Consider the following 19,957-nt stretch of genomic DNA (forward strand, 5'->3'; position numbering starts at 1 on the left):
CGCAGGCATACTGCAACGAGGTAGTGGTCGGATTCAATATTCGCACTGCGGTAAGTGCGGACGTTCGTGATGTCGGAGAAGAATTTACCGTCGATTAGAACGTGGTCGATTTGGTTTTCCGTTTCTTGGTTAGGTGATCTCCATGTGGCCTTGTGGATATTTTTGCGGGGAAAGAAGGTGCTTCGGACTACCATTCCGCGGGAGGCTGCGAAGTTTATGCATCGTTGGCCGTTGTCATTCGATACGGTGTGCAGACTATCCGGTCCGATGACCGGTCTATACATTTCCTCCCTTCCTACCTGTGCGTTCATGTCACCGATGACGATTTTAACGTCCCGCAGTGGGCATCCATCGTATGTCTGCTCCAGCTGTGCGTAGAACGCTTCTTTCTCGTCGTCGGGTCTCCCTTCGTGTGGGCAGTGCACGTTGATGATGCTATAGTTGAAGAAACGGCCTTTAATCCTCAGCTTGCACATCCTTGCGTTGATTGGCTGCCACCCAATCACGCGTTGGCGCATCTTACCCAGCACTATGAAGCCGGTTCCCAGCTCGTTGGTGGTGCCACAGCTTTGGTAGAAGGTAGCCGCTCGATGCCCGCTTTTACACACTTTCTGTCCTGTCCAGCAAATCTCCTGCAGCGCCACGACGTCGAAGTTGCGGGGATGTAATTCATCGTAAATCATCCTGTCGCAACCTGCAAAACCTAGCGACTTGCATTTCTATGTTCCAAGCTTCCAATCGTGATCCTGTATTCGTCGCCTAGGTCTTTGCCGATTATATCGAGTCGCATTATCTCTTATATTGTTCGTAATGATTGGTTTTCTAGGCGGCTTATTGGGCCTGCGCAAACCTCCTGTCTCGTCGGAGGGCCGTCGTGTCAGGGCTGTTTAGCGTCCCGCCTAACACTTTGGGCTTGTGCGCTTTGAGCGGCACACGGTCGCTTTGGTGGGGCCTACTTGCGGATTTTATAGCAAGCCCCACAACTCGCAGATGGCCTGGGGAGGGATCGTCAAGCCCTTGGACATAGTCCCTGCTGCCCACAATTTCTCGTAGAAACTGCTGGTGGATCTCCCGGAGGAATTACCGAAGGAACTGCCGGAGGATCTCCCGTAAGATCTCCCGTAAGAACTCCAGGAGGAATTTCAGGAGGAACTCCTAGAAGAATTCCTAGAGGAACTCCCGGACGAGCTCCCAGAGAAACTGTCGGAAGAACTTCGGGAGGAATTTCCAGCTTAATTTCTAAAGAAAGCCTAAATGATTTCCTGAAAAAAGCCTGAATAATTTCCTGGACTAGTTTCTGGTGAAACTCCCGGAGGAATTTCCGGAGAAACTCCCGGATGAATTGCTGGTGGAATTCCCGAAGGAACTCTCGAAGGAATTTTCTGGAAGAATTTCTGAAGAAACTCCCGGGAGAATTTTCAAAGGAACCCCGGGGAAACTACCAGAAGCATTCTCGGAAACAAGAGAATTCATTTTATAGACAAATCTCGTCTAGCTGAAACCTTTGTTGGGGTTTGTAGCTGGACCATCATCATCATCAGAGGACCTCCCGGAGAATTCCCTGAGGAGCTCGCAGAGAAATTCTCGGAGGAGCTTCTCGTGGAAAATCTATATAAATTCCTGAAGAAGCCTAAATAAATTTCATTTCTGCCGAAATTCCCGGAAGAATTTTCAGAGGAACTGCCGATAGAACTACCGGAATAATTCTCGAAGGAAATCCTAGAGAAATTCTTGGTGGAAATGCCGGTGGAACTCCTGGAAGAATTCCAGGAGGAATTTTCGGAGAAACTTGAAATTTTGAAGTTTCCACCGGAATTCTTTCAGCATTTCATTGCGAATTAAGCTAGGAATTTCTCCGAAAATTCCATTGTTGATTTCATTTTAGGTATAATTTCTGTATAAATTTCCGGTAGAATTCCTGGAGAATTTTTTTGAAATTTTCACAAGAAATTATTCGAAACAATTCACGGAAAATTTTCACAATTCTGCGGAATTTCCACAGAATATTCTTATTCTTAAAAATTATGGGAAACAGCACGAAATTATTTGAATTATTGCAGGGAATTCTGCAGAACTTATAGAGAAGTTCGTGAAGATTTTCTTGGAGTAAATAATGGCGGAATTTTCGGATCAATTCCCGGCAAAATTTATGGTGGAATTCCTGAAGACACTGCCGAAGAAGTTGCTGGAGGCATTCCTAAAGAATCCCTGATAGAATTTCGGATAGAATGCCAGGAGCAATTGTCGAAGGAATTCCTGGAGAAAGCTTGCATATTGATTTTTCTGCCTATTTTATAATAAATATTATTTCAGAGAGGATTTGTTTAAAAATTCAGATGTATGGTTCTAGTTTTCTTAAACTTATGGAAGAATGCAGGATTATTATAATAATTGTTTTTGCCGATTTTATATTCTTTCTGAATACTAAGTTCGTTAATATTTTCAGGGTTGTTACGGAGATCCTGGAATATTTTCTGCGCCGACCAAAACCAAATCCGCGCCATTTCCGCGCGACATGAAATCCATTTCGCGCCAAACCCGCTCGAACCAGAACTAATTCTAAGCAAATACATGTAAAATGTCAATTTTTGTTACCACAATCTACTGAACGTTTTCTCTTAAAGTTCGTTTTTATAAGGATTAAGAAAACCGTAGTTATTAGTACAACCCTGGCCCTATCCACCACTAGAAGTACTGAGGTGAATAATGATGCATTGATATTCAACAAATTTCAAGGCCAGATTTGGTCTTTATTGATAATAATAAATATTGGAAAATAATAAAAAATCTGCCGAAACCGCAATTCTGCTGAACAGTTATGCAACTTTATTATTGATTACAAGAAAAACTTGCTTTGAGCTTACGGAATTACACAATGCAACTTGATTTTTAGACAAAAATCCAGTAAAACAATTATTTGTAACCGTTTCAAGAAACATAATATTATTGGTTAATAAAATTGTTATTGGTTAATAAAAAATAAATATTAAAATGAAAAAAATCATTCTCAAAACTATTTGAATTTTATTATGTTGCCCCCTCAAAGTATCAATTTTGAGCAAGAAAAAGTCCGAGGGGGGGAGACATAATTGGTTTCAAATATTTGTATCGGCCTTACAATACAAAATCTATTATATTTACAGGGTTGGTAGCGACCAATGCAGCTGAAAATAGTGACTTTAGTGACCAAAGCTGACGAAAAAAGGGACCAAATAGTGACCTTCAGTTTCAGTTGCAATTTCAATGAGACGAAATTTAGGGTTTTTCATGAGGAACCAAATACTGTTGAAAATATTGAAATCCAAGCTTCAATAAAACCACACGAGCTATTTTTGTGGCTGTGTAACTGTCGCTCATCTTGGTGTTGTTCTGCATTAGGTCCGTTTTGTGTGAAGCAAACAAATCTCTGGGTTATTGATTTTAAGCGTGTGCACGCTAACTTTTGCCCTCTCTTTTTATATCAAGGAAATTTTACTAAATATCAGACAAAACTCAAACTCAAAACTATGAGCAGTCCTGCGAGCAAATCAAATGTTTGTGCCAATGGAAGTGAGCGAAACAAGGTTATCTATCACTCATTAGGGGCAAACCAGAGTAAACGCGACGAGTGATGCGACACGAAGCGACTCACGTAAAAGAATAACAATCATTATCAACAGGCTGTCAAATTGCACTGTCGCGTCGTGTCGCATTAGGTGCCCGCCAGAGTAAACGCGACGTGCTTGCCCCTGACTGGCTTGCCCCTTAGACCTGTTTTGCTTCCCCGAAAAATGATTTCTAGGCAAAAATCTGCGTGAATGAACATTCTTGAGAATGAGTGAAAATTTCGTTCACTGGATCAGCTAAACACTTAAGAAGATTTGCTATAGGTGCCACGGAAGTTTTTTGAATTTTTAATGCGAAAGGAACATCAGTACGGATTATTTTGGTATAAAACGAAACACAAATTATGAAAATTCAGTTACAACGAACCTAGGATGCTTATAATGCAGGACCGTCGGGCTCGTCTTCAAATTCAAAAGTTACCAAAATATAACGAATCCAAGGGCGTAGCCAAAGGGGGGCAGGGGAAGGCCGTCGCCCCCCTTAAATTGTGGAATGATTGAACGGGTACTAAAATGAATTCCCTCAAACATGTGCACTTTACGATCCAATCATATACAGAAATAGGTGGTTGAAATTCAAAAGATTCCCAAAACTTATTAGGGCATCCAGGATCCATAATATATGAAAGTTCAAAACAACTCGAAACATTTCGGACTCAAAAATTCTCCTTGAAATCCTTCTAGAAACTCACCTGGGAACTTCTGAATTCCTCCAGAAAGTTATCCACAAATTCCTCTGAAAATCGTTCGAAAATCCTTCTCATGTAATTGTAATTCCTCCTTATCTAGAAACCCCGCTCCCCCCTCAATTTTTTTTGAAGGAAATTCACGAGGAAATTCCTTGAAGATTTCTTTTCTTCTCTCCAAGATTTACTCCTAGATATTTCTTCGGCTATTCTTTCTTCAGGAAGAATCCGGCATTTCCTTCAAGCATGCATTCGAGAGTTCCGTCAAGAATACATACGGATTTTTTCCCAAAATTCTACCAGAAGATTCTTCAAAAATATATGACGGGAATCCTCCGATTTAGCTCCATAATTTCACTTGTAAATCTATAAGAAATTCCTTCGGAAATTCTTCTAGGAACATCTCCAGGAAATTTTCCGGGAATACCTCCAAACATTCAATAGCGAAATCATCTAGCATTCCAATCTGGAATTCTTTTCGCAATTACTTCAGAATATCCTTCCAGAAATCCTCTAGAAATATCTTCATGAATTTCTCCTGGAATTAGTCCAAGTATTACTTACCTTATTTAGGGAGTTTCTTCAGGTACTTCTCCAGGAATTCCTTCAGGAATTTTCCGGGAGATTTTCCGCTGAAGTGTACTAGAATTCCTTCCGGACTTCACTCGGAATTTACTAGGATATCTGCCAAGAGTTCTTCCAGAAATTTCTTCGGAACAATCAGCAGGGATTTTCTTCAGCTATTCATCTGGGAATACTTTCAGGATTTCATCTGGGAATTTCTGCATTAATTCCTCCTGGTATTTTTCTGGGAATTCCTTCAGATATTTTTTCGGTAATTCCTTTTTCGGAAATTTTTAACTTCTCTAAGAATTATTTCAGGACTTCCATGTGGGAATTCCTCCGGAAGTGCTTGTGGGAGTTCCTCCGGGAGTTCTTCCAGGATTTTTTCCAAGAAATTCTCCGGTAATACCTCCAGGAACAGGGAATTCCTGGACGATATTTGGCAGAAATTTCACGGGAAATGGGATTTCGGAAGTTCCTTCAGAAATATTTTTTCTCTTCCTCTAGGGTATTCCACCGGATGTTCCTCTGAAGTTCCACCAGTAGTTCCTTCGGGAATTCAATCAGGCTTTCTTCCAGGAATTCATTTAGCATTTCTTTAGGCATTTATCTACAAATTCCTCCAGAAGTTCCTCGGAGAATTTCTCTGGGAGCTCTTACGGGAATTCCTCCGGGAGGTTCTTTTAAGAATTCTTCCAGGAGTTCCTCCTGGAATTCTTACGGAAGTTCCTTTGGGAGTTCATCCTAGAATTCCTGCGAGAGTTCCTCCAGGATTTCCTCCGGAAATTCTTCCTGTAGTTCTTCAATAAATTCCTCCAGAGATCGGCAGTTCCTCCGAGAATTCCTCTGATAATTTCTCCGGAAATTCCTATAGAAAATCCCCGGGAGTTCCTCCGGAAATTACTCTGGGAGTTCCTCCGGGAGTTCCTTTTCAGAGAAACACCCGGAGAAACTGCCGGTGAAACTCCCGGAGGGATTCTCGTAGAAACTGCTGGTGGATCTCCCGGAGGAATTCCCGAAGGAACTGCCGGAGGAGCTCCCGGAGGAATTTCAGGAGGAACTCCTAGAAGAATTCCTAGAGGACCTCCCGGATGAGCTCCCAGAGAAACTATCGGAAGAACTTCTGGAGGAATTTCCAGCTTAATTTCTGAAGAAAGCCTAAATGATTTCCTGAAAAAAAGCCTGAATAATTTCCTGGAATAGCTTCTGGTGGAACTCCCGGAGGAATTTCCGGAGAAACTCTAGGATGAATTCTGGTGGAATTCCCGGAGGAACTCTCGAAGGAATTTTCTGGAAGAATTCCTGAAGAAACTCCCGGGAGAATTTTCAAAGGAACCCCGGGGAAACTACCAGAAGCATTCTCGGAAACAAGAGAATTCATCTTATAGACAAATCTCGTCTAGCTGAAACCTTTGTTGGGGTTTGTAGCTGGACCATCATCATCATCAGAGGACCTCCCGGAGAATTCTCTGAGGAGCTCGCAGAGAAATTCTCGGAGGAAATTCCTGAAGAAGCCTAAATAAATTCCAATTCTGCCGAAATTCCCGGAAGAATTTTCAGAGGAACTGAGGATAGAACTACCGGAATAATTCTCGAAGGAAATCCTAGAGAAAATGGAAATGCCGGTGGAACTCCTGGAAGAATTCCAGGAGGAATTTTCGGAGAAACTCCTGGAGGATCTCCCAGTGGAAATCATGAAATTTCCATCGGAATTCTTTCAGGATTTCATTGCGAATTAATCTAGGAATTCCTCCAATAATTCCATTGTTGATTTCATTTTCGGTATAATTTCTGTATAAATTTCCGGTGGAATTCCTGGAGAAATTCTTTGAAATTTTCACAAGAAATTATTCGAAACAATTCACGGAAAATTTTATGGAATTTACACAAGAAATTCGAAGATTTTTCGTGAAATTCTCAGAAATGTTTACTGGCAATTCTGCGGAATTTCCACGGAATATTCTTATTCTTAAAAATTATGGGAAACAGCACGAAATTATTTGAATTATTGCAGGGAATTCTGCAGAACTTATAAAGAAGTTCGTGAAGATTTTCTTGGAGTAAATAATGGTGGAATTTTCGGATCAATTCCCGGCAAAATTTATGGTGGAATTTCTGAAGACACTGCCGAATAAGTTGCTGGAGGCATTCCTAAAGAATCCCTGATAGAATTTCGGATAGAATGCCAGGAGCAATTGTCGAAGGAATTCCTGGAGAAAGCTTGCATATTGATTTTTCTGCCTATTTTATAATAAATATTATTTCAGAGAGGATTTGTTTAGAAATTCAGATGTATGGTTCTAGATCTAGTTTTCTTAAACTTATGGAAGAATGCAGGATTTTTATAATAATTATTATAGCCGATTTTATATTCTTTCTGAATACTAAGTTCGTTAATATTTTTCTCACTTTATTTAAAAATATCTGATGAGCAATAAGTCACGCATTTTTAAATCCATTATTGTTTTAATCATTATTTATTGTTTCAATTTGGTTTGGATTTGGTTTCATGTGTTAATATTCATGAGTTTTTATAAAACTACTATAAAACTACGATTTAGAAGACCAAAAAAGTTGCCCCCCCCTTCTCGAAATCCTAGCTGCGCCCATGAACGAATCTACCAACATCTAAAAAAATATCACGATTTTAATCTTTTACATTTATGCTATTTCAAATGTAAAAATTATCATCACAAAATATTTTGAAAAAAAAAATGATCGAGGTGGATGTTGGGAGGGAAAAACGGCTTTTATTTTCTCATGTTCTTACAGCAAAATTACTTTGAGGATCCTTACATATTTAATGTATCGCCTTTCAATTCGAGTGCAGTACAATCATAGATACAAATATCATTATTTCGATTTGAAAAGAAATATTTTTATTTTATCAAAATGCTGTGAATCATAACTTCGTTAATAACTTAACAGTTACAATTGTTACTGTTGTGTCTGGTGCAAGATACAGTCATCCTGTATCACACCAAACCATTAAATATTCGGCAAACTACCGCAATTTGCTATAATGATAAAAAGTAAACATCGACGAAGAACAATGGATTAATGCAGTTACGCCACTATGAAGCATGAGGTTTGTGATAAAACAATTTTCTGTTATAAACAAAACTGATAAGCATGTTTGTTTTAGGTATGCACTAAATATCAAGCCTTTTATCAACTATTGGTTTCCCTGAAGCACCAGGAATCATATCATAAATTGAAAAGATTAATCTGAACCTCCAATAGTGCAATTGATAGGGGAGACTGGGCAGACTTGATCCACTTTTCTTATTTTCGATGTATCTCACCACAATAATATCTATATCCTTTCCCGTCAAAAATTGCATCACGTTTTATTGTCTCAATCGATTATTTGGCTTATTTGAGTTCAACTTTCTCTCTCTTTCAAACCTCTAACTATTTTAAAAATCAAAAACAAAAGTTGGAAAAATGCTGCACGTGTGAACCGTTCTGGAAAATTCACCCGCTGATCTTTCAAAATCGGGCGGATGTTAGCCCAATCTTGAAAAAACAGCACTTTTTTAATATTTTGTTTTAAATTTAAAAAATACTTAGAAGCGTCAAAAAAAAATGAGTCCTTTGGGAAAGTTGACTTTAAATAAACTAAAGAATCGATTGAGCAAATAAAAATTTTTGACGGGAAAGGTCAATTAGCTACTGGTGAAATGCCAATAAGAGCAGCGAAGAAAATGGCTGGCGAAGTTTCAGAGCGATTATTTTTCCAAGATCCGTAATTTAATTTCCGTCATGAACAAAGTATCATCCGACTTATACATAAAGCTTCATTAAAAAATAGTCAATAGTTTTAAAATAGTTGAAAATAGTGACTTTTTGCGAGAAAAAGTGACTTTAGTGACTTGAGGTCGAAAAAAGAGACTTTTTAGTGACTTGCCCGAAAAAAGTGACCAAGTCACTAAAAAGTGACCCGCTACCAGGCCTGTATTTACTCAAGCTCCTATATGGATTAAAATTGACAACAAGTGGCATCCCTCTCCTCATGACATTTGTTTAATGAATGCTGGCATGCCATTCAATATGAGCTTGGATATATCCGAAAACAATATAGGTAATAGACTTCAATAAGTAATAGTTCTCAAAAACATTTGCTATTGAAAATGAAGTTCATCTAAATAGACATTAAACTAATTTTCAAATAAACGTCCTTAGATCTAGCAGTTTATTTATTAAATTTTCGCCTAAAACTAAATCCGCGCCAAATCCGCGAAAATCGCGAAATCCGCGAAATTCGCGAAATCCGCGTAGTCGTAACAACCCTGTATTTTTCTCACTTTAATTTAAAATATCTGATGAGCAATAAATCACGCATTTTTAAATCTTTTTCTTCTTCTTCTTAATGGCATTACATCCCCACACTGGGACAGAGCCGCACCACAGCTTATAAGCCGAAACCTATATAAAAGTTCATTTAATCATTATACAATATTCTGTGAAATTGTTCTGTAGCATACCAACTGCTGTTTTTGGAATTCTGAGCTCAATCGAGCAATCAGAACCAATTTCCAGATCGAATAAGTGACGGAGGTGTATTTTCCTATACATTTTGGCTGAAATCCCCATACAAACTTCAAATCAAATGCGCCAGCTTATGCAACAAGCGATTGAGCTGAAATTTTCAGAGATTGATTTTCTCACCCAAAGACACAATCCTGGGGGGTGCCCCGTGGAATTAGACAACTTTTTGTTTCCTGGGCCAGTCTAATATAGATCGATTCATGGAAATATCGAGATAAGGAATAGAACATCCTTGGAAAGCTTGGAGGGACCATCACAGTAACACATAAAATATTTTTAGCATGGAATAATTTGCTTCCATGAGTCGATATCGAATCATAGAACATGTACTAGATCTCTGGTTTCGCGTGTAGACTTGAGGGCCCGACCTCAGGGATTTTTTAGATGACCATATCCGTATGTAATTAACGGATTTTATTCTGTGCACCACATTTGAACCTGATCGATAGATCTATGTTTACGCGTGAAGACCTTAAGTCTGACTTGGATTTTTTGGATGTTTATGCCCAAATGTCATAAACGCGTTCTATTATATGTACCAGGGAATCAATTTTTCTTGGATGCGCTTGCGAAACAAGCCACAAAAGAGAACCAACGACAAAGCTTTGTTTTTGTCGAAGATAATAATGACAAAGATCCGAATTTTTTTGTCAGCAACAAAAAAGAAAACAATTTCATCTCATCAGCAAATGTTGGTTTCAAGCTATCACACTTAATCGACAATTTTCTTCTCGGTAGAATAAATTGACGAACACGATCGTTAAAGTTTGTTTTAACTGATATCTCGGTAACAGATATGACGTTTACACAAGTTACTGAAACTCGGCAATCAAGTTTGCCACAATAATCGGTGATTTGAAATTTCCCCGAGTTTCGGCAAATTCGTCTGTCAAACATTTAACCTCGCGTTTAACCTCGCTGTTGAAAAACAAACACGCGAAAACTAAGAAAAATGAAACAAAAAAATCATTATTTTACTTTTATTTTTTATCGGTAAGTATTCAATCTGATTTCTTTTTTTTGCTTATATTAAATAATCTTTTTAAAAATCAATTTGACGTTGACTTCCATACGTATAAAATTTCAGCGGATTCGCTATAGCGCATTGAAATGGAGCTGTTCAACTTTCACTTCATGTTACAGACTCTTGATGGTCGGAATAAAATAGAACAGCAGTTTAACAGCAGAAAACTATTTATTAAACTTGTTCGGTGGAGAGCTTGAACAGGAATGAAAATTTGCTACAATTGTTTATTCAATAAAACTTATGTTGCTATGGAGGCCTTCGGTCTCCAAAGAGGTCATCAGCATACTTTGTTGCCGATTTACTCCAACACCCCCCCTGAATCGGTAAGTCCTAGGAGGGTCCTTAGTTCGCGGAAACGTCCAGGTTCCAGGGTTTGGTGAACGTGTCCGCTATCTGATTTGCTGTACCAATTGCTTCAATTGTAAGTCGTCCTTGTGCTACATGGTCGCGAAGAAAGTGGTGCTTCACATCAATGTGCTTAACACGCTTGTTCTCCGTATTGGCGGCCATTGAAATGCAGCCACGGTTGTCTTCAAAAATTTTGAACGCCATATTCGGTTGGACTTGTTTGAGGTCCTGGAGGATTCCGTGCAGCCACAGCCCTTCGGAATCCGCGGCACTCAAGGCTGCATACTCTGCTTCGCACGACGATAGCGCAACGGTTTGTTGCTTGCGGCTAGCCCAGGACACGGTGTTACCATAAACCTTGAAAATGTAGCCGCTAATAGATTTTCTATCTTCAGTGTCCGACGCCCAGTCAGCGTCTGCGTATCCGACTAATGCCTCAGCGTCCTTGTGCTGCTTGTACTGAAGTTTGAGGTTCTTCGTACCCTTCATGTACCGAACTACTCTCTTCAGCGCTTGCCAGTGAGTTTCACCAGGTTGATTTTGGAAGCGCCCCAGGTATCCAACCGCATAGCATATGTCGGGTCGGACACACAACATTGTGTACATAAGGCTGCCCAGCAACTCACGGTACGGATGCGACACAGGATTTACAGATCGCGCCGGTAGGAGACAGCCCTTCTCCATTGGAGTCTTGACGGGATTGCACTCTTGCATTCTGAACTTTGATAGAACACGGTCCACAGCAGCTTCTTGCATCAGGGACATCTTACCGGTGGCGCTATCGTATCGGATCTTGATTCCGAGGAAGTGGTTTATACCGCCGCAGTCCGTCATCTGAAGCTTCTTGAACAGTGCACGCTTGATTTCCTGCACCAGGTTTAGCCGATCGGATGCGATCAGCAAATCGTCCACATAGATGATGATGAATACCCTCCCTCGATCGTCGATCCTGGTATACAGACAGTAGTCGTGTCGCGAACGAGTAAAGCCGAAATCCAGTAGGAGGTCGTTCAGCTTTCTGTTCCAACAGCGTGGGCTTTGCTTCAGTCCGTAAAGTGAACGTTCCAGCTTGCATACGAGGTGCGGTGGTGCCGTAATGCCTTCAGGTATGGCCATATACACATCTTCTTCCAGCCCACCGTACAGGAACGCGGTCTTCACATCGAGTTCGGTGGACTGCTACAGCAAGAACGGTTCGGACTGTGGTCAACTTCGCTACGGGGGAATACGTTTCGTTGTAGTCGATGCCGGCCTTCTGCAGGAATCCTTTAGCCACCAGGCGTGCCTTGTAACGAACTGGTTCGCCTGGCTTGACTCTGGCTTGACTCTGAAGACCCATTTCGATGTAAGCGGAACCACGCCAGCTAGACATCTCACCAATCGCCAAACATGGTTGTCCGCCAACGACTGCAATTCTTCACCGATTGCTTGCTGCCGAAGGGTTTCGTCAACTCGTCCAGCGATTTCCTTGTACGCCTCAGGAACATCGAAGATCAAACGCTCAGCCTCATCTCGTGCATCGGAATCGTCGAATGGCGCAATGGGAACGTTCTGTACAGCATCTGTAGAAGGAGACTGCGCGGCAGTGAAAAGTTTCCCAACCAGAAATTCTTTCAACTTACCGGGGAGTCTGCGCTCCCGTTCGCTGCGCCTCAGGGTTACCATTTCGAGGTTTGAACCACGGCCTAGTTGCGAAGGGAGCGCTCCGGTTTCGTCAACTTCGTTTTCACCCTCGTCGTCATCATCGTCAGTCAGAATGTCATCTTGTTGAGCCACGAGTGGCTGATTGGTTTGAACAGACCGCACCGGGTGGTGCACGTCTTCCTTGTCTTGATCCTCGAACTCGTACGGAACAACAACCAATGGAGCTTCATCACGGATCTCGGTGGCAAATGGAAAACTGCTCTCATCAAACTTCACATCTCTGGCAAGGAATAACTGTCTCTTCTCTTTATCCCACAGGCGGTATGCATTCGGCGCGTAGCCTATCATCACAGCAGGCTTGCTTTTTGGCTCAAGTTTTCTCCTCTGTGTCACTGACAGCCAAGCAATTGCTTTGCATCCGAAGACATGCAATTTCTTCAGATCCGGTTTGTGACCAGTCCACATTTCGGCAGGAGTCTTCCAGCCAGATATCGCATTGGTTGGACTTCTATTCGTCAGGTACACCGCCGCTAGGACCGCTTCATTCCATAGAGTCTTCGGAACTTGGGCTTCAATAAGCATCGCACGCACCTTTTCGACGATTGTCCGATTGAACCGTTCGGACACCCCATTTTGCTGTGGTGTGTAGGTTGCGGTTGGCTCGATCTGGATCCCCTTGGAAATGTAGAACGCACGCTGATCTTTGGAGCAGTACTCACTCCCTTGATCGACAGTCAGCTTCGAAATCGAGTGCTCCAGAGCAGCACTAGCCATGGCCTCGTATTCCTTGAATTTTTGGAACACCTCGGACTTCTTCTTGATGGGATAAGCTACTGCGAAGTGCGTGTAATCATCAATAAAGGTGACGAAGTACCGAGAACCATCCCAAGCCGCTGGTGTGATGGGACCGTACACATCGGAGTGCACTCGCTCCAGAGGTCTTGCAGCACGAGCTCTAGTACCCGTGAATGGTTCTCGGCACTGCTTTCCGAGAACACAAACATCACAGAAATCCAATTTACCTGGCTCCTCGGGAATACCTGTTACCATTCCGTGCTTAACGAGTGCTTGAATGTTCCTTTCTCCCAAATGGCCAAGTCGACGGTGCCACAGGTTACCGTTCGCAGCTCCACACATGTTGGCCGCCACAGTATCGACAAACAGATCGAGCTCGTAAAAATCGCCCCGCATGGGACATCTTGCAATCAGCTCTCCTTCGTGCTTCAAGATTGCTTCCGTCTTTGAAAACGTGACATTCAGACCCGCTTTTGCCATCTTCTTCACAGACAGCAAATTCGCTCGGAGATCTGGTACGTAGAGGACATCCTTCAGGCTGATTTGATTGCCTTCTTTGTTGACGCCCTTAATCGTGCCTCGGTGCCAGGAAACCAGAGATTGGTCATCTTTCGCCACGTTGATTATGACGGGTTGCTTCAGCTTCGTGAGATCGGCGAAACAGTGGTTCACGTTCACAAGATGGTCGGTGGCTCCAGAATCCAGCTTGAAGGACACCACACCATCGTCCTGTGTGCGAACGCACTTTCCGGTCATGAAAACCTTCAAAAATAAGGGTTTTTTTTGGAAAGTTGACCTTAAATAAGCCAAAGAATCGATTAAGCGAATACAAATTCTTGATGGGAAAGGACAATAAAACTATAAAAAAAAACGTGTATTATTTAGTATCATAAAAATTTCCGTAGAAATTGCAGCACGTTTTAATTTTTTTTAAATTGAAAAAGGGCTTTAAAATACGTTTTTTGTTAACCATAAAAAAGTAAATTTCCTTAAGTTGCCTTTGAATAAATATCATAGAATTAGTGTAACTAAGCACGTACTCTGCTTCTTCGATCGTCTCGGACATCGCTAGGAAGATACAGTTGAACAGAATGGTGGCCATCACGAAGTAGTCGAAGAACTGGTTCGTCGCCAGGTACACGCAGGCACGTCGGGTGGGGCTCCACGGAGTGAAGCAGAACAGACTTTTCGTTCCGGTGAAGCGATGGATGTAGTTTTTGCGAAATCGTTTCGACACCACGCAGAATGTCTGCAAAAGAGAAGGGAGAAGAAAAAAAACGCCGGTTAGAACGTCTCTGTGTAAATGCGTTTCATTTTGTTTGTTTAATAAATATTGAATTTGATATTTTTATCACTTTTTATTATCGTATTTAATAATTAATCTACAAAGTACAACGCGTCTCCACCCAGTTCACGTGCAACGGGTTTCAAAATGTGGTTAATCAAAATTCCGCCAGTGGCGCTGCCAAGTTTGCGTTCCTCGTGCGCATGTCAGCTGCGCATGCGTTTTGTCCACGCGTGACGTTTGATTTGACGTTTGGCAGCAGAAAACAAAAAAAATCAGGCGAGCCAACCTTACCAGCTTGAGGCCAGAAAACTTCCTCTTTCATTCAACGTGTGTCCAGTGGTGAAGACGTTCTTTTCGTCCCTTCACTACCAAAACCCAAAATGAGAGCTAAGGTGAGAATTTTGGGTGATAAAAGTGTTTAAAGTGTTCGGAAACCAGTGGATAAGTGCGATAACGATTGATTGTTTAGTGAACGTGAATAATAACAATCAGTGGATTTGTAAAATTGAAGAAAATTGTGTTAAATTTATTTTTTTTTCTGCACGTGTTGAAGCGTGGCGTCTCATTCGATTCCCGTTTTATTTTCGATTGTTTTACTCAAAGCTCGTTGATCAGAACTACACAATTATAAGCAACCGGATACAATAAATTACTTTGAACATAAATGTTCGAAGCATTTGACCTCAGTATCGATTTTTCACAAAAAAAACTGGTTTCCGGCGTGCTAAAATGGCGAATAAATTAACGTTTCTAATAAAATGCTTCAATCTCTTCAATTACAGTGGCGTAAGAAGCGTATGCGAAGGCTGAAGCGTAAGCGCAGGAAGATGCGTGCGAGGTCCAAGTAAATTACTGGGTAAGTTCTTTTCCGAAAAGCCGCGTTTCTATTCGTAGTGGCCAAATTCTAATTTAGTTTCATTCTATTTTTCTCAACAGATTCCCAGCGTCGTCTATCCCTCGGTAACTAAGGATAAGGACCCAACATTGAATAAAAACAGCCCAACCATTGTCCTGTCGGTTGAAAACGCGTGGAGTCCGGCTGCCGACCGGAGGAATTGGGAGTCCTCTTCCGCTGGTGGCGCCTTCGTGAAGCCGGTTTCCCATCGTGTGCATGCGGAGTGACGTGTGTTCAATTGGACCTTTTAAAACGGTGAAAATATAATGCCGCTACCCGGATGCTAAATCGGTGATGCGATTGATGCTGATGGGCAATGATGGGAGAAAATTTAAGCAAAACGTGTTCTGTTTTCCTGAAAATATGTTTTGGAACCGATGACAATCCCACTGCTGTCGAAAGTGCGTCGTGGAATGCTGCTAAGTGATTAATCGCATTGCGTTGCAATTGAATTTGTAAATAGTTACTGGTAACCATCCCGTATTTGAAACTATTTGGAGGTAAGAATATCGGGTTTATATTCTGTTGATAGTGGTAGTCTTGTGTAGCTGTTGAATCCTCGAATGGCCACGCTGAAGTCGATTGGGTTCGTTTCATACGACTTTCAAATTCAAGCTCTGTCTGGTAAACAAGGAATGTCGTAGGCAAGGATTTTTGCGAGTTAGCGCTTTTAGTGCTTCGGGCAGATTTTGTTTCAGGTAAAAATTTCGTAAATTACATGCTGGTGCTGGATCAAATGAAGTTCATACAATTAATTATTTAGCTTTGTTTCGATGGACAAAATTCCATTTTATTTAATGTGGGGAACGCGTGGAACACATTTTTGAACGAAAAATGAGTGCTCAGAACATTTTAATTTGTAATTTTTTTGACGACTATTGTACGCACTGCTAGCGGTAGGCTGTTCCATTGAGAGGTACCATCCACTAGCACACTTCTTTTTGCGCTGGAAGCGTGTCGTGGAGTTACGAATGTCCTGGCTCGTTCCATCTGCCCTCTACGCAGGTGCTGTTGGAGATATTCTGGTAGCTGGCCGAAGTAACGAAGTCGCATCCTGCAATTTTTTTTCCAGAAGCCTAGTGTTGATTCCCTGCGTCGTAGTCCGTGTACAAATCGGATGGCTGCTTTGAAGCAGCTTTGCAGCTGTTCTATTTGAACCGGTGCCAGCGAAGTGGTACATAAACCATTTTTGTCAATTTTGAGTTTTTTACACCAACGGCTTCTATTTGCAAAGATCTAGTGAGAGAATAACGAAAAAGTGATTTTGGCAACTAAATCTGGAGATATGCACATTTATTTTCTGGTATTTTATAGTACGGTTAAAAAATGTTGCAATCATGTTAGATTTTGTATTATTTGTTTCTTGACATGAATTCAAATAAGTGATTTACAAAAGTTTTATTTAAAACCGGAGCTGCATTGTCAAATTCCTTAATCTCTACACAAGTTTGTCTTATGTGATCAATAACAAAGTTGCATAATTTATTACTTCAGAAAAAAATACGGTTCTGGCAGATTTTTTTTAAATTATTTGCCATGTTTATCTATAATCAATTAGGCCGTTACAAATATTTAATTTACATTTTGTCCTACTGGTCTCCGGAAGGTCGAGGTAGGGGATAATAAAAAATAAATATTAAAATTAAAAAACTCCTCGGATTTGTTAATCCTTTATAAGGCAGTGGCAACTATATTGCCACCAACAAATTATAAGATCACCCTTATAATGGGCAATATGGGCCACCTAAGGAAATCGTTCCGAAAAGCGCTGAAAAGCACAAAAAACATCCTTCAAATGTAGTTGACTTATACTAGAGAATGTTACCTTTCAAATTACGTCGTTGAATGACGAAAAATGCGTTTGGAAATTGTTGAAAAGCAGTTTTGAAAATGTATTGATTTCAATGTGTGTTCCCGACTATACGGGGCAATATGAGCCACCATTTGGTGCAGTATGGGCCACCCTTCCAAAACCTTTATTTAAGCGAAAAAAGTATCGTAATATGGAAGAATATGATATTCCTGATATTCCTACAACAGTTGTGAGTATTCCATACCAAATAAAATGAAAAAAACTGCACAACAGCGGACTGAACTGATTTGCCACTCTTCACCGTTTCAATTGGTGAATGGTCATTTTTCTGTTTCTATCGCAGTAATGCGCTGTTGTAATTTTTCCGTAATGAATCGTACATATATGATAATGTTCTTGTATTTGACTACTGAAATTTGAACTTGTTCGCATTTTAAGGCCAGATATCTTGTTCTATGCAGGTATGCCCATATTGCCCCATAGAGACTGGTTTTGGGAAAAAAGTTTTATGATCAATTCAGATTTGTATCAATATAAACATGTGTGCACCATTTTCAATTTTAATATATCTTTTGATTGTGGTGTATTTTTGACCTGTATTTGAATCAGTTTTGTGTCAAAACCTTATTTATAAACTTGAAATCTTATAATAAGTTTGTCTATGCAGCGGTAATTTACATTTTCAAGTGTATTTTCATGTTTGAATTGAATTTTAATGCGGTTTTCACGTTGATGCATATGTAGAGCATCCTCTTAAAGATCATATAACTTTTACATGATAAAACTTGTCAATAAGCTCAAAATGAGGGTGGCTCATATTGCTCCTACTGCCCCTATGTTTTTGTATTCATTAACAAGAGCTCTACTTATTATTTCACATGTAGTGGCTTTATTTGCTTCCTAGTAACAGCCACATTAATTTCAGGGTGGCCACTCACCCGGGAATCCGGGAAAACCGGGAAAAACCCGGGAATTTGAAATCACCGGGAAAACCCCGGGAATTTGATGAAGTCACCGGGATTTTCTTTCAAATCTAAATCATTTTTTTTTTTAATCGAAAAGTATATGTTAATTTTATAATATAGCAGATCTGATTATAACTTTGAAACACTTGAATTCGAAGCTGTTTATTTATTTGAAATGAATTATGAGAATTACTCGATAAACAGCTAGACCTGTGCGCCGCCGCGCCACGCCGCCGCCGCCGGTGGTTTTACTCGCGCCGCCGCCGCCGACCATTTTGAGTCGGCGCGCCGCCGATCATAGTTTTGCCACGCCGATGACTAATCCCAATGAAAAAAAAAATCAATGAACTTAAGTCGAGTCGAGCCAAGCACGAGACACTGAAAACGGCCTAATAATTGAAGTGCGAAGAAATAAAGCGTGGTGGAGTTAATTGGAATAGTACTAAACTAGTCTTTTATGACAGTTTAAAAATGTTGTTAAGGTGGATCTCGTCAACCTCAAGCGATGGTGTCTCTAAGTCGGTGTAGTGACATACACAGCAAATAATTTTGAAAATTCAACAAAGTGTAAAATTGCAGCAAACCCTATCAAACGAATATTCGATATTCAATTAAATTTAATTGACTTTTACAAGCAATCACAGTTTAAATTTATTTCGATTTGAAACAATAGTGAGATCGATTGAATGTTACGTCTATTTATTCGCATGCTCCAAATATGTGCATGAAAATACATTAAAAATCGCAACATATTTTTATCTGTGTACATTGTCTTGGTTAATTAATAAGTTGGTTGATTAGTTTGCAGGCTATTGACATCCTATTGTTTATCCAATCGCCAGATCGTAGCCAGGATGTCCCGGGCTATTTTTTTTTTTTTTCATACTGTGTTTTAATGATGACAACGGTCTATGTCTATTGATGATGATGACACCGCGCTTGTCACCGGCTCGTTAGTTTGAGAGTTTGAAAGAGGCTTCATCTAGTATAATCAATTGTTAAACTAATCTTTGGAATGCGTTAAAACAAGGCCTCATTCAGTCGGGTACCTAAATTTGTAGGTGACTTGCAAAAGGGTTTGTTGTGGTTCATAAGATTTTGTGGGGCCCAGATACATGCCCAAATCGTCCCCATTCTTAAGGTGATTATACAATCAGTCCCGTGGTGAATTTTAAATTCACCACATGTTTTTCCACTGCCATCTTGAATAGATAAATTACGACATATATCTTTTTATACATTGCTGAAACTGAAGTAGATTGTATAGCATAAGTAAGTCAATGATTCTACGGTTGTACCACTACTATGTGCGTTATGGTTCTCTGAATTCGTGCACTTGAAAATTGACTGAAAGCACGTGGTTTCCAAGATGGCCGATTTGTAGTTTTGTTGTATAACCACCTTAAAGCATCTGGCATTGGTGCAGGTAAATTATTGCAGTTTAGAAATTTTTGAAATTTTTAGTTAATTTGCCCATTAGTTATTTTGACATTTTTTTTTTATTTATTTAAATCAATTTATTTGAGCAGTTTCCTTTGTTTTCAGATTTGTGTTACTAGGACAGTTGGCTTATAAGACAAACTGATTTAGCAAAATAATTCAATCCCTGTGAATGCTTTACCGACTTTTTTGTTCCGACTCCCGAGTAAGTAATTTATATTTTAAAATCAATTTCTGAATATAACTGACAAAATCACTTGCTGAGCATCAGCAAATCAAATATTGCTGAGCAAATATTACGAGCATCAGTTGAAAACGCTTCTTATTTTCTTATTC

General features: G+C 40.3%; 1 protein-coding gene and 1 long non-coding RNA gene across 2 annotated transcripts in view; one reads left to right on the top strand and one right to left on the bottom strand.

The window, feature by feature from the left end:
* LOC134210095 (sodium channel protein 60E) overlaps positions 1-19,957 on the bottom strand; it is a 640,801-nt gene that overhangs the window by 120,079 nt on the left and 500,765 nt on the right. The window contains exon 3 of the mRNA XM_062686113.1: positions 14,261-14,469. Within this exon, the coding sequence (XP_062542097.1) occupies positions 14,261-14,469 (209 nt within the window). The remainder of the gene's footprint in view (positions 1-14,260; positions 14,470-19,957) is intronic.
* On the top strand, positions 14,755-15,744 carry LOC134210099 (uncharacterized). Its single transcript, XR_009978802.1, has 3 exons — positions 14,755-14,900; positions 15,291-15,364; positions 15,445-15,744. It is a non-coding gene; the product is annotated as an uncharacterized LOC134210099 (long non-coding RNA).

Source organism: Armigeres subalbatus, chromosome 2, assembly GCF_024139115.2.
Source record: "Armigeres subalbatus isolate Guangzhou_Male chromosome 2, GZ_Asu_2, whole genome shotgun sequence".
Lineage (NCBI taxonomy): Eukaryota > Metazoa > Arthropoda > Insecta > Diptera > Culicidae > Armigeres > Armigeres subalbatus.